We start from the raw sequence: 13,871 nt of genomic DNA on the forward strand, positions 1-13,871 counted from the left end.
GACGACAGACAGAGAGACTAGAGACCGGCTCGATGGCTAATGCACGGATTGTGTTTGGTTTTTTGTTTTTCTTTTGTTTCTTTTGTGGGGCTCGTTTCGGCACACACAAACACACACTCACACACACACCAAACACACACATACATACATACACACCCATTTTCCATAGAAAAATTGGGTGCGTTAGTCAAACATAAAGTAAAGTAAACTGATAAAAATCATAAGTCGACGTGGTGTAGTATAGTAAAAGAGGTGGAAATAGATAAAGGAGGAGTGGCGGCTTTAAAGGAGTTGGAGAAGAAGAAGCAATAGACGAAGAAGAAGAAGAAGGTGAAGATGAAGGTGAAGTTGTAGGCGGTCGACGGGGGGATTATTACCAGATGAAGGTGGTCTCACGTAACACAACAACAACAACAACAGAAAAATAAAAATAAAATAAATATATTAGGCCAATTATATTTTGAAAATTTACATGTATTGTAGAGAGGTATATTCAAGTGTTCCCCATCCACTTGGGGGCCACAACATAATCTTGATGCTGATGAACGAACGAACGACTGAGGCGAACGAATACATACGTTTGTATGTTTTCTTTTCTATTTTTTTTTTTGTTAGGAACCAGAACGTGCAAAGGCATAAACCAAAAAACTGAAACCGATGTGATCCCAAAAACAAAAAAAAAAAAAAAAAGCCCAGCTTGGGGTGTGGCCTGGTCTGGCCTGGCCTGGGATTCATATCTTTACACCAGCATCGCCTTTATAATACTTTTATTTTGTTTCTTTCCTAGATTCTTTGCATCGAACCAAAAAGGCGATACATTTAAAGACTTTGAAATACTCTAAAGAAAGTGAAAATGATATTTGATTTTAAATTTTAAGACATACATAGAAACCATTTAGGATTCAATAGAGACACTACAGCTTGGTAATAGAAATATATATTGATTTAGCTCTCAAAATTTTAGAACAAAGTTGGTAGTCCGCTAAGAACTGGATGAGATGAGAGATGAGAGGCAAGTTTAAACATTGTTTTCCCTTTACGAGAATCAAGGCTTAATTTCTTTAATGGCAATGTAACCCAATTATACCCTAACAATTTGGATTTCTAACATTTTTTATAGAGTATATATGTACATAAAACTATAAAGCACCCAAAGTAGCGTCAGCGCATGCAGCTAACATAATTAATTTTGGAGGAGGATTAGGACAGAGATTTCAGTTACGACGACGACGTGCTTTTTATTATGTGATTGTGTGTGTGTATAGACTCTGACTACAACTACTGACCCCATCTTGATATTTATTATGTTTTCATTTATAATTGGAAATCAGATTAAACTAAAAAAAAAAAACACACACACAACAAAGTAAACTCTGCCTTTACCTTTTCAATTATCCAACATTAATATATGTATATACAAAGATGGCAGGCAATTTTCGAAATAAAATCATAAATAAAAAAACTTTATTGAAGCCAAAGGAGACGACGACGACCACGATGCCAATGTTGATGATGACTACTACTTCAGCATCATCGTCTTCGACATCGACTACTTCACTACACACAACTCACCAAGAGCGACATTTCAGTGATTTAATTAAAGTGACCCAATTGCTATCTAGTGCTGATACGACAATGATGACGACGAAAACGGATGATAAAGATTATTATAATTATGATGACTGCAGCGATTTGAATAGTATGAATGATATGGATGATGATGAGTTTATAAATATACCAGATCAAGCCACATATATGGTGCATATTAAGAATTTACCAAATGATGCCACTGTACAAGAGATACGTCGAATATTTGCAAATTATAATATACGATCTTTGAACTCGGCTGGCAGTTCGGCCTATATTGAGATTGAGAGTCGTGAGGAAGTAATTAAACTTCTCAAACTGGATGAGCCCATGTGCCGTGGTCGACGGCTTTTCATCAATATTATTGACAGATTTGCTGGCGGTGATTCATCAAAGACCGCAAATGAAAACAAAAATAACCACCACCAGATTGAAACCATTGACACCTACCAAACCGCAGACACCCACATACCCATTCCAACTATTACCATAGACACATCCACATCCACATCCACAGACACATCCAACTCCCAACTCCCGACTTTAGTTGACTCCAACAACATATGCAATAAGTCCTGGCTGGAGAATCACAAATCGGAAACACCTCAATCCTCATTAGAAATGTTCTCCATTGATGTCAAGCCAAGCAGCATTGAGGAACTGGAGAAACGTATGCAATTGCGTTTGCAAAAATTGTGCGAATTTGAGAATGCCGAAACTTTGCGTATGGAGAAATTGTCAGCGATGATGAAAAAACCAAATGATTCCACAGACCCCAACATCATGCAAGAGGATGATGAACAGGAAATCGAAAAGGAACAGGAGCAACAGCAAAAGCAAACAGATGAATCAATAACTCCCATGTCCTGGCGAGATTTTTGTAAGCAGCAAGGACTTTAAGTACTTTGCCGTTTTATTTCTTTGTCCATTAAATAAAACGCATATGAAGAGCATAATCAATTGTGTGTTCTCAATAATCGTATTTTAGCCTAATCCTTTCATGTAAAAACAATAAATGACTTAGGCTAGTTATGCTGGGAGAGAAGAAATTTGTGTACAAATTATGATATTATTATGACCTTTTGTTTGCGAACTGAATTAGGCTTTGTTTTGAGGCTTATAGTTAATACATGAAATTCAATGAAAATTCTTAAAGGAATAAATTGGAAAATAGAAGCAAAGATGTGCTTTTGCCTTTTGTTTTGTTGTGGCTGCAAATGCCGCTACGGTAGATAATAATATTAATTAATTATCTTAACAATTGCTGTCTGATTTTCTAATCTACGCTCTTCTCTATATGTGAATAATAATGTAAATGCCTTTAAGCCGATTTGCATTTTTTTTTTTTTGAAGTTCTGTTGGCTAGAGAGAATTTTATATTTTGTTTATTAATAATCAATAAATACTCGATTTATAATTGGGCAACGTAAGACGTAAGCAAAGTGAAAAGCTTAAGAAAAACTTGTAATTAACCTGAAAAGATTTTGGCCCGACATTTAAACTAAAGGCACTTAAAATAACAAAAGAGTACCTAACCTATTGTTAATGCATTTTATGCCAAATTTAATGCAATAATCGGCTTGCCTTATCTTCAGTGCCAGGGAAATAAAGTTCCCAAGACGCGCCACCAATTGAAATTACGGATTTTGGGTAATAATTCTATTCACTAAAAGAGAGAGGGAGAAGAGAGAAAGAAAGATTTTGGGGGGGACGAGGACAATTGACAAATGCTCATCATAAACATGGTTCAATATAAGATGAAATTTATCAAATCAAGAGGCCTATTCCTAGCTATATATAAAGTTATATGCGGATGATTTCATGGCATGACGAACAAAACAAAAAAAATAAGAAGAAATGACTTTCGCAACGGTTATCAATAACCGGGTATCGATATTTTATGAAAATTGATACGGCACACACACCGAACCGCACCCCCTGCTGAAGAAGGGGGTGTAGGTGGAGGGGTAGGAGGTATGAAATATATAAAAATAAATAATAATAGCCATTATTACAGAGTTGATGCCACCCCTAAATAGTTTTTCCTTTTCTCTTTTTTTTGGTATTTGCTGTGTTTTGTGTCCTTTTTGCCAATGCCAGTCATAAACGCACTAATCCGTCAAAATTTATTGCCCAGAACTGGGCAAATGCAGTAACACAGAGAAACCGAGAGAAAGAGACAACAATTTTTTTTCCTTTTTCAAGAGGAAACAGAAGAGACTAGCAACCGGCGAGAAAAAAGAAAAAACACAAACACAAACCAAACCAAAGTGAGTAAGAGAAGTAGAAGTCCTCGAGCCAATTGATAACGTGCGTGTGAAATTTATCAAATAAATTGAGGCCATAAATGTCAAAGCTGCGCATGATTCATAGACAGAACACACAGAAGAGAAAGAAAGAGAGAGAGAGAGAGAGAAATGCGAGCAGAGGGGGGGTGGTGGGACAGGGCCGGAGATGAGATGAGAAGGAATTGGGTATGGGCTAGGACAGGAAAAGGCAGCAACTTCCAGCGTCAGCTTTCAGTTTCCGTTTTGCCAATCAAACTGGATTTTCTATAGAAGCGACGTGGGGAAGTGTGTCTGAATACCCTTAACCTTCGTCCTCGCCATCCCCCTCCTCCATATAGTCATCCATCCACACCCGCACTCTTATAGCAGGCAGACCAAGTAAAAGTCATTGACAAATTTGCGATTTGGGATATTGCAAGGGTGAGCAATTTATTAAAAACCCATCAAAAAGAATTAAGCTGCAAATTTTGGATTTTTGATTTGCATTTGCAATAATGACAATAAGAAAGAGTGGGAGAGAGATAAAAGGGAGACCAGGAGAGAGGTGTCTGTTGGTTGGTTATGGTGGGGCGGGGCAGGAGGTAGCTTTAAATTTTCTCTAAGCCATTACTTGGCAATTTTTGTTGTTGTTGTTGTTGATGTTGGTGTTTGGAGCCATAATCAGAAAGCGTAGAGAAAAATTGTAGAGAGTTATTGTTGCTGTTGTTGTTATTGTTGGGTTCAGCACAGCGTGGCTATCATTATTTAGAATTTAGAAGTTGCTGCTGCTGCCAGCAGAGCTCAATGGCTTTTCATTTTGTTTCTCTTATTTTTCGTTACTGTTATTGTTGCTATTATTAAATTTTAAAGCGGCTAATGACAATGCAGAAAATTTAAATATACACTGAGAGAATTAAACAGAATCCCAGTTGGTATTAAGATTGTATCTTCTAGAGTTAAGTTACCCAAGTAAAGTATGTAACTAACTAGCTTCTGCTCTACAAATAGTTCATACCAATATCCCAGTGGGTCATAGTAAAGCACTGTAAAACGAAAGTGTAAACTGTTCTTTTAGCTATTGACTACACATTGTTATTTCTGTCTCAAAGTTCAACAAAAATGAAGAATATTTTGAACTTAACTTAAATGATGTACATGAATAAATAAAAAAGGAGAAAGATGTTATCTTTGGCCTTGTAGTTTGGGCCATTTTAAAATCGTTAATAAATTTACTTGAATGAGTTTCGTTTTCCAAATATTTTTGTATTTTATAAGTTTTTTTCATATATATTATGAAATATTTCTAACTAAACCTACTTTAATGAGATTTTTCCATTTTCCACTGAGATATTTCTCAATAAAGTGGGTTTTATTGTTTATTGCTGTTTTCTATAGCTGTTATAGTGGTCCGAGCCAACTAATTATCGATTTCGATCTCAACTAGACAACAAAAAGCCTAAGTACCAAGTTTCTTTCCAGAAGCTGATTGAGGGCGGAGAGACAAACAGAAGGACAGACAGACATGGCTATATCTATTCGTTTTCTCAGGTTGTTTATAGTTTCTAGATCCCTAATACACATATAAGGTTCAAACTCTATAGTTTTTTAAGAATGTTAACTTTAATTTTAACATGTAAAATGTCATTAACCATCAATAGAAAGTTGTATCTCATTTTTATAATGCTCAGAACTCTTGTTTTTTGTTTTTTAAAATGTCTTATAATATTCTTTAATCTTTTTGGCTATAATTTTAAATATTAAAGCTAAGTAAATATGCATTTTTATCATATTATTTTCATTAACAATTGTTTTGATAGTTTTTTACCCAGTTAAATATGTGTCTAGGTCTTTAGCTCATTAGAGAATTATATAATATTATGTTCAATTAAAAACTTATGTATATGGCTAATTATTTAATTTATATTAAAGGAACTAACCGAGTATAAGATGACTTAAGGGCAATGTATTCCTATGCTGTTTATAAAAAGTATTTCATAGCTATAGACAATTTTAACCTTCAATGTAAAGTATAAGTAAAACTAACTGGAAACTAGCTAAGTTTAGAAATCCTTTGGTCCTATTAAAACCTTTTATGAGAAATATAATGTGATAAGTTAAGACCCTTTGGCTAAAAGTTTCCTGCCTGTCGAGACGAAACCTAAAGTAATCCAAGGGATCATAATCTTTGCATATATCGCTTAGCAATTCAAATTCTAGAGAGATACGTATTTTTGAATTTTCTAAACCTTTCTAAATATTACTTCTTTGTTTCTGAAAACAACGTAAATGGCTTAGCCAACAAAAAATATAAAAAAGGCTCAAAAGCAGCCCTAAGGCGCACACATTTATTCAAATATATTTTGCATTTGTTATACGCATCTATTGAAGTCACTGCAGGAGCTGAAAGTTAGGTCACATAAAGTCTTTCTTTTGATTTCCCAATGCGCAATTGTTAAGTTACTTTTCACCCTTACTTACTTATTTGCATATGTAGATGTATGCATACTTTCACTCATTTCATTTCACTACTTTCCTAAAACACTCATCTATCAAAGCTGTTTTAGACAGGCGCTCTCAGAGGGACTTTTGGGCACTTCTGGCTTGGTCATTTGTTAGATTTTAATTTTCACAATTTCAACCATAATACGTTTTATGGATAACCATCAAATTAAGCCTTTCAAAATTCGATATCATAGAAGGAAAAATCCCACAAAAACCTCATAAACCAAAACCAAAAACCACAACTAACCAACAAAAACAAAAAACCATTAAAAACCAACCAATCAAAGTTTTGTTCTAACAACCCAAATAATATAATGCAACATTTTCCATGTCCGTATATATGTATATTGTACAATTAATTTTCTAGTAAAAACTAAAAACTTGCAAAATACCAAGCCTCTAGGAGCATAATAAATAGCTTTACCAATGCGACAGCAAAACCCAACCAAGACTCTTAATAAAAGTCAATTGCTGCCCACCCCCCAAAAAAACCCCAAAGCCATCCCCTTCAACCTTCATCGGTTTGTCGGACCAACAACAACAACAAACCAGAAATCTCCAAATGTTCCTCTTCTCTCTCTCTCTCTCCTCTTTCCTCCTTCTGCTTCTTTCGTTTTTGCAAAGCATTTTGAAATTTTAATAAAAAAGTCCTTTTATCGCACTTAGAAGGCCATTTAGTAAGCTAAATTATACCCGAGTATTATCTGGGTAACATTTTTTGAACCGTGGGCGGGGAGGGGGAGGGGAGAATGAATAAAGGTGGAGGTGGAGAAGCAGTGAAGGGTAAGGGCAAGCGGTGACAACTGGAAATACACTAGCAATAGCACAAATAGCAATGGCAATCCCTAAAAACCCAATCCCAAACCGAAAGAAAACGAGAAATACGAAAAAAAAAAAAAAAAAGAAACTCAAACCCAAAATCGTAGTCAAATTGGCCATGTTAAACCGCAGACTATTTGGCTATGTTGTTTTTGTTGACCCGACTTATCTCTTGGACTGGCAAACGGCAATGGCAAACGGCAACGGCTACGGACGGCTACCGCTACGGCAACGTAAACTTGCCACAAATTGGCCAAACTTGCTGCCTCTGCCGCTGCTGCTGCTGTTGCTGCTGCTGCTGCTGCTTCTATGTTGTACGTAGTAGTTGGCTCTTGGCTGGTGCTGCATAAGTCCAATTTATTTTTGGTTTTTTACTTCAAAATACAAAAAAAAAAGCAAGCAAAACCAAATCGAATTAAGCTAAAATCTACATAAGGTTTTTCTTTCTGTGTGGCTGTAACATCACACTGGGACGAACGGCCATTTGAAAATGTTGCTAACAATTTAACACAATTTTCAATTATCTGATATACAATTTTCTTTTATATATATTCAGTATCTCACCTTTTTTAACATAAAGGAGAAATTTCTTTCAAAAGATACCATAAAAATATTAAAGAAAGGTTTATAATAAATATTTTATAACTTTAAAATCGTTTACAATGGAAATTAGCATGTATGTTCCATAAAGTTTATAAACTAAAACCACTCTCAGTTTTTTGTTTATGCAGAAAGCAAATCTTTTACTTAACACCAACTAATTTGTACTTTTAATTTTAAGACAACAGGCATATTGTATATTTCTAGTATAAAACTTTGTAGCAATTAAAATTTTGTAATTTTTTCGTATATTTTTGAAGCACTGTGCCAATGGTTTGTTTCGATTGTTTCGTGCGCCTCCCGGTCCATTTGTTTCTTGCGCTTGGGCATGAATTACATTTCTCTTTTGCATTTTGCTTTGTTGTTGCTGTTGTTGTTGTTGTTGCTGTTGCTGCTGCTCTTTCCCATTTTTATTTCCATGTTGTTGCTGTGTTGTATCGCTTCTTTTTCTCTTTATATTGTTGTTGTTTTTTTCTAAATGCTAATTTATGGGCATGTGTTGCCATTTGGTTGCCGTTGGGTAATTTTTGTGCCCACCAAAAACAGAAAAAAAGAAATGAAACGGAAAAAAAAGAGACCCCGAACCAGCAACAGCAGCAGCAGCAGCAGAGGGCTCGACTAACTCCAATTGTGCCGCAGTTTTTTATACCCTATGCAGAAAAAAAATTTCATATTTAATATAGATTATTTCAAACAAATTGTCATCCCTAATTATAAAAGTTGACAGCATTATGAAACAAGTTTTTAGAAAAACTTAAAGCATTTACTTAAGAATCAAAATCGATTCTAGCTCCCATCTTTTGCGATGTTCCTAATGCCAATGTATAATAAAATATGTTTTAGAGAGATAATCATGTGATAAGATTCTTTCTTTGTTTCCATATGCAAAGAAATGATTCCCAGTTGGCTGGTAGAGGGGTGGGGGGTAGGGAATTCCCATTCAATCAACGGTATTTTTTTGTTGAAACGGGAAGAGACTAGATGGGTACTTATATAGATCTAAAATTCTAACATTGTGTAACATTGTGATGATGAAAATGTTGTATATACCCCAACTTGGTCGAATTGGTTGAGGGGGAGAGGAAGGGGAGGGGGAGAAACATACATACATACAACATACATTGAGATACATCGGCGGCGAGAAATGAAAACAGAAACAGGAAATGCAGTAAGCGAAATAAAAAGTGAAGTAAATTGCATATTTATGAATCTGTCAATTGTTTATACTTTTATGCATTTGGCATTTGTGTATGTCCATACATGTGTGTATCTGTGTGTGTGTGTGTGTGTGTGTGTATTTTCACAGAATTTCACAAGTTGTTATTTGTTGCAGTTGCTGTTGTTGTTGTTGTTGTGGTTGCACTCACGCCCCCTTTTTTGTTTTCGCATTCAACTTGGACTCTCGTAGCCATTGTTGCATGGAATTGCGCTGCGGTTCTTTTTTTTTTTTTTTTTTTGTGTTTTGTATTATAATTTTCTTTCTTTTTGGTTGGACTAACGCCCTCATATCACTCCCCCCCACTCGTTCGCCTCGTCGGTTTGGCCATGAGTGCTGAAGTCCAGCAGACAAAACAAACGCATAATAAGGCAAAACTTACACCTACTTCCTGTGGATGTTTGTACTGAGAGAAAACTAAAAGAAAAAAAAACACATACTTACGCTCCCTCCAATGTCTGGAAGCAATAAATTCAAATCAATAAACAAAATGAGAAGCGCAACGAATTTGCTTTATATACTCTATAGAAATCTTTTGGATCTCTTCTAGCAAAGATCAAGAGTTATTTGCAGGGTATTCCTTGATATTCTTCAAAATGTACATATGTGCAGGGTATAAAGAATTCAAACTTTCATTGTCTATGGTCGTCCTCTCTTCTGTATGTCTGTCTGTCTGTCAGTCAGTCCGTCAGTCTGTCTATCTGTTCGTATTTCTAGTTTGTATGTGTCTGTCTGTCTGTTTGTCTGTTGGCCTGTGCGCGAGTCGTTTCTTTGCTGTTTCCCATTTCAAGTGAAGGCATTAAATAAGTCGAAAGGTATAAACACAAACTGTTTCATACACACACTAACACACACACACTTATGGAAAAACGGGCAAACAAATAAGACCCAGGGCGAAGGCGAAATGCGAATGCTTTTTGGCCATCGAAGGGAAATGGCCAAAAAAAAAAAACTAAGAGTAGAAGAAGAAACAACATACACAATACACACACACACACACACACAGTTGAAATTCCTTCACAGAACATTTATTTTTCGGTCGCTTTTTCGTTACACACATTGATTTTCGAGGCCCAGGCCCGGACATACACACACTCACACTCGCACACACAATAACAACAACAAAAAACCAACAAATAAACCGAATGCAATAAACTTACCTTGCAACAACAACAACACCAACTACAAAAAGGTAAATTGTTCAACATAATTTTTTTTTCTTCTTCTGGTCTTGTTCTTCTTTTCCATTTAGATACTTGGTTAGTTATGAAGAGTTGGTCAGGCCTATCAAAACAGCTGTACAAGCTTGTGGTGGGAAACAAATTTGTTGTCGATGTCTTTTAAGGAGGTTGAAATAAAAATACCCTTAGAAGACAACAACGAAACCCCCAAAAATGAAAAAAAGAGAGAGCGGCCCTTAAAGTCAGCGAAAAAACAGGTAAGCGGAACAGGTAGTCAGCACATCTAACATTTACCCATGACATTAAATACCATCAAATATTATATCGAAATGCAATCAAATATTCCACTTAAACAACTAGACATATGGCAGTTCTCTACTCTTCAGAAAAAGAAAAAAACAAACTAATTTAAAGACTTTCCGCGAATTCGAGATGACAAATTTCAATTTGATGGTAAACAAGTAGGCACATATGTATGTATGTATGTCGGTTAACCCTTTTGTGTGTAAAGACTATAATCAAACCTTTTCCTTGACAAAACTTTAATGGAAAATCGTCAGACGAATGCTGAAAACTTTTAAATTATTTCTATGGAGTTACCTTAATAAAAAATTTTTTAACGAATTTTGATTAATTTTCTTATAAACTAAATTATAGATATAATACTATATAGATATAATAACATAATATGAAGATTCTTCTACACCGACGTAGAAGGTGAAATAATACTGAATGTAAGCTTAATCGGGGTTAATAAAATTGTAGATTCATGAAGTAAAATAACATAATCCTATTTTTTTTGAGAATATTGTGCAATTTTTTAGTTTACGAGGTTGTAATGCAAATAAAATGATCACATTCCAATAAGAAAATCTACTGAAAATGATAAGACTTATAAAGTAAACTGTTTTTGAAAATATTTCAAAACAAATTTTAAGTTAATCTGACATATATAACAAGTTTTTGTTGATTTTTCCCTGCCAACACACACTCTATGCATAACTATGTAATATAAAAATGTTCCAGCTGAAAAGGTAACTCTGAAGAATTGTTTAACACAAATAGTTTCAGAAATACAGGGGCGGATTCTCGATGGGGTAAGAAATGAGGGAAATTTACCCTCAAACGGAAGTTTACCTCTAAAATTTGGATACACAACGAACGATTTTTCTCCAAAATGCCCGATATTCCTCCCCAAATGCTTTATTTCCATCACTAAAGTTAAGATAATTAGAGTTAGGATCCATTTGACTCCATTGAAATGCAAAAGAATCTAAACAACATCTAAATCTAAAACCACTTGCCGAGTGGGTCTAGTAATTGGTAACAGGGATCTTTTGGTTGGTCTTGTATCCTTCCTCTTGCTCTTGCGTGAGCAAGTCAATGCTGACTGCTATGAATGAGTCTTATATTGCCATCAATAATTTGGCTATTGTATTTTGGCCAGATAGGCCTTACTAAGAGAGACTCTCGTGGTCTATGAATAAAGATTTTCAACCCATTCGATTTGACTCAATGTGTTTTGAGTGCCTACTCGTCGGCCGATTCGTTTTCGGTTATTCCCTTGTGCCCCGGCAACCACATTAGGCTTAGATCATTAGGCGATTTCCGGCTTAGCTTGGAATTGGTCTATTAATTATAGTTTTTCCATAATTGCTTTTTTCCTCACTTCTTTTTCTAGGACTTTAGGATTTAACTCTGTTTAAGTCTAAGCTTCTTTACATTACATTACATTACAGTTATTCAAATTAGTTTATTTAGCTTATATTACAATTTTCGTATTAGAAATATTATTTCAATAGAAATATCAAAAATTCTCATTTCTTTGTTTTAGGTTGTTAGATTTTGCCTTTTGATACATTTGCTATTTATTTTCACTGCATTTTCCGCGAGAGTTTTGTCTGCCATTGTAATGGTAACTTGAATTAAAATGTACTATGAAAAGTGCTTACAATGTGTATGATTGTATGAGTATTAACCCCCTCCGGCTCCTACTCCTCCTCCTCCTCCTCCTCATCCACCCTCTCCTGCAGCAGTCATTGTCCTAACTATGTATTTATCTGCTTAGCAGGAATACAATCTGTTAGCATTTCACCTTTTGTTCCTCCGCAATGCAGCAAAAGCAGCGAAACACATTCACGTGACGTGATAAAAACTTGGAGACCACCGGTTGTCAGTGGTCGTTGTAGTTGGTAGTTGGTAGTCAGTAGTTAGCGGACCCGCAGGAAGACAATCTACAATGGCAATTCATTGTGGCTTCTCATTAGCAGCAGGTAAACACATTTCTGGAACATTGCTTTTAATTAGTAAAACAGACGCAAAGTGACCAAAAAAAAAAAAAAAAAAACAAATGGAAAAACGGAAGGGCGGTTAGGTCAGCCGCCAGGTTTTTGGATAGTCGTCAGTCGACAGTCAAACAGTCAGCCAAACGTCGTCGTCGTCACCCTGTGCCTTTTTAATTGCAGCCAACGTCAAAACATTTACCAAATTAACGCAATCCAAGCTCAAGTAAATTGTTGGATACAAAAAAAAAAAAAACAAAAAGGAAAACAAACTACCAAAAAGTAAGCGGAAGAACAACAGGCACAAAAAAAAAATAAATAAATGAAGAAAAAATTCCCCACCGAAACCGAGTACAAAAACGAAATGAACGTCAATAGATTGCAGGTCAACACAATATACCAAGGGGCTGACTGTAGAGCCAAAAAGGAACGTTCAGGAATGGCACTAGGTGAAGCACAGTTCACCGCTTATCAGATAACAAAAAAAAGAAAACTTGCACTAATTTGTGTACACTTAGGACATGAATGGAAATGGCCATGGACGACGACGACCACGACGACGAATGGAAGGTGGATGAGGAAACGGACCAAGAGTATGACCACAAAACCAGATGAGAGTGACGTAAATTTTTCGTGGACAAGACACCATGAACAAAATATTGTACTGTGATGAACTTATACACACACATACATACATATGTATATATCCTTTATTTATATAAACTCTTTGCGTATACCCTTTTTTCTTCTTCCAAAAATGGATCATATTTATTTTGTGAAAGCAAAAAATAAAGAATTTTGAAAGTCAGCAATAAAAATACCATGTTAAGAATTATATCCTTATTTTTTTTTAAATGGAAGAATTTTCTATTTTCTATGTGATAAATATAAGATTTTGTTCCAAATTTGGACGGTGTTGGATCTAATTAAGTTTTAACGATTAATTTCATACACAGAAAGCGAAGATATTTGCTCAGATCTTACATCTATAGATATGACAGCTAGTACTCTATGTTATAGTAGAATTTCAAAGAAAATTTCATTGATTATCCTCCTTTCTTAATTATAATAGCAATAATAACTATAAAAGTCAACGAGACTCAAGAGAATAATAGATAAATTCAATTTAATTCTCAGAATATTCCCGGACAAATTCATTCTTCTATCTATATTTCCATGTTATATTTAAAATAAGTTACTTTTTAAATAAGTAACTTAAAGTTTTTAACTTTAATCACACTGTGTGTATTTTATTTAGAATAAGCATTAGTTTTTCTATCTAAGTGAAATGCAGAATGTGTCCATATTCCTAGTTAGTTAGAGTATCTTAAAGTTCAAATCATAAGAGGATTGTGCTAAAATTGGTCTTTACTTTTATATATATACTTTTTTTTTTTTGATGTTCACTTGTATGATG

The 13,871-nt window shown here is 35.0% G+C and overlaps 1 protein-coding gene across 1 annotated transcript; it reads left to right on the forward strand.

Moving 5' to 3' along the window:
* Positions 1-1,361: 1,361 nt before the first annotated feature.
* On the forward strand, positions 1,362-2,543 carry LOC6638943 (DNA ligase 1). Its single transcript, XM_002061712.4, has one exon. The coding sequence runs from the start codon at positions 1,423-1,425 to the stop codon at positions 2,485-2,487; it is 1,065 nt and encodes a 354-aa protein (XP_002061748.4). The 5' UTR covers positions 1,362-1,422; the 3' UTR covers positions 2,488-2,543.
* Positions 2,544-13,871: the final 11,328 nt, after the last annotated feature.

Source organism: Drosophila willistoni, assembly GCF_018902025.1.
Source record: "Drosophila willistoni isolate 14030-0811.24 chromosome XR unlocalized genomic scaffold, UCI_dwil_1.1 Seg144, whole genome shotgun sequence".
NCBI lineage: Eukaryota > Metazoa > Arthropoda > Insecta > Diptera > Drosophilidae > Drosophila > Drosophila willistoni.

Excerpts from the sequence above, each read along its gene's own strand:
- LOC6638943 (XM_002061712.4), top strand. The coding sequence starts at position 1,423 with ATGGCAGGCAATTTTCGAAATAAAATCATAAATAAAAAAACTTTATTG.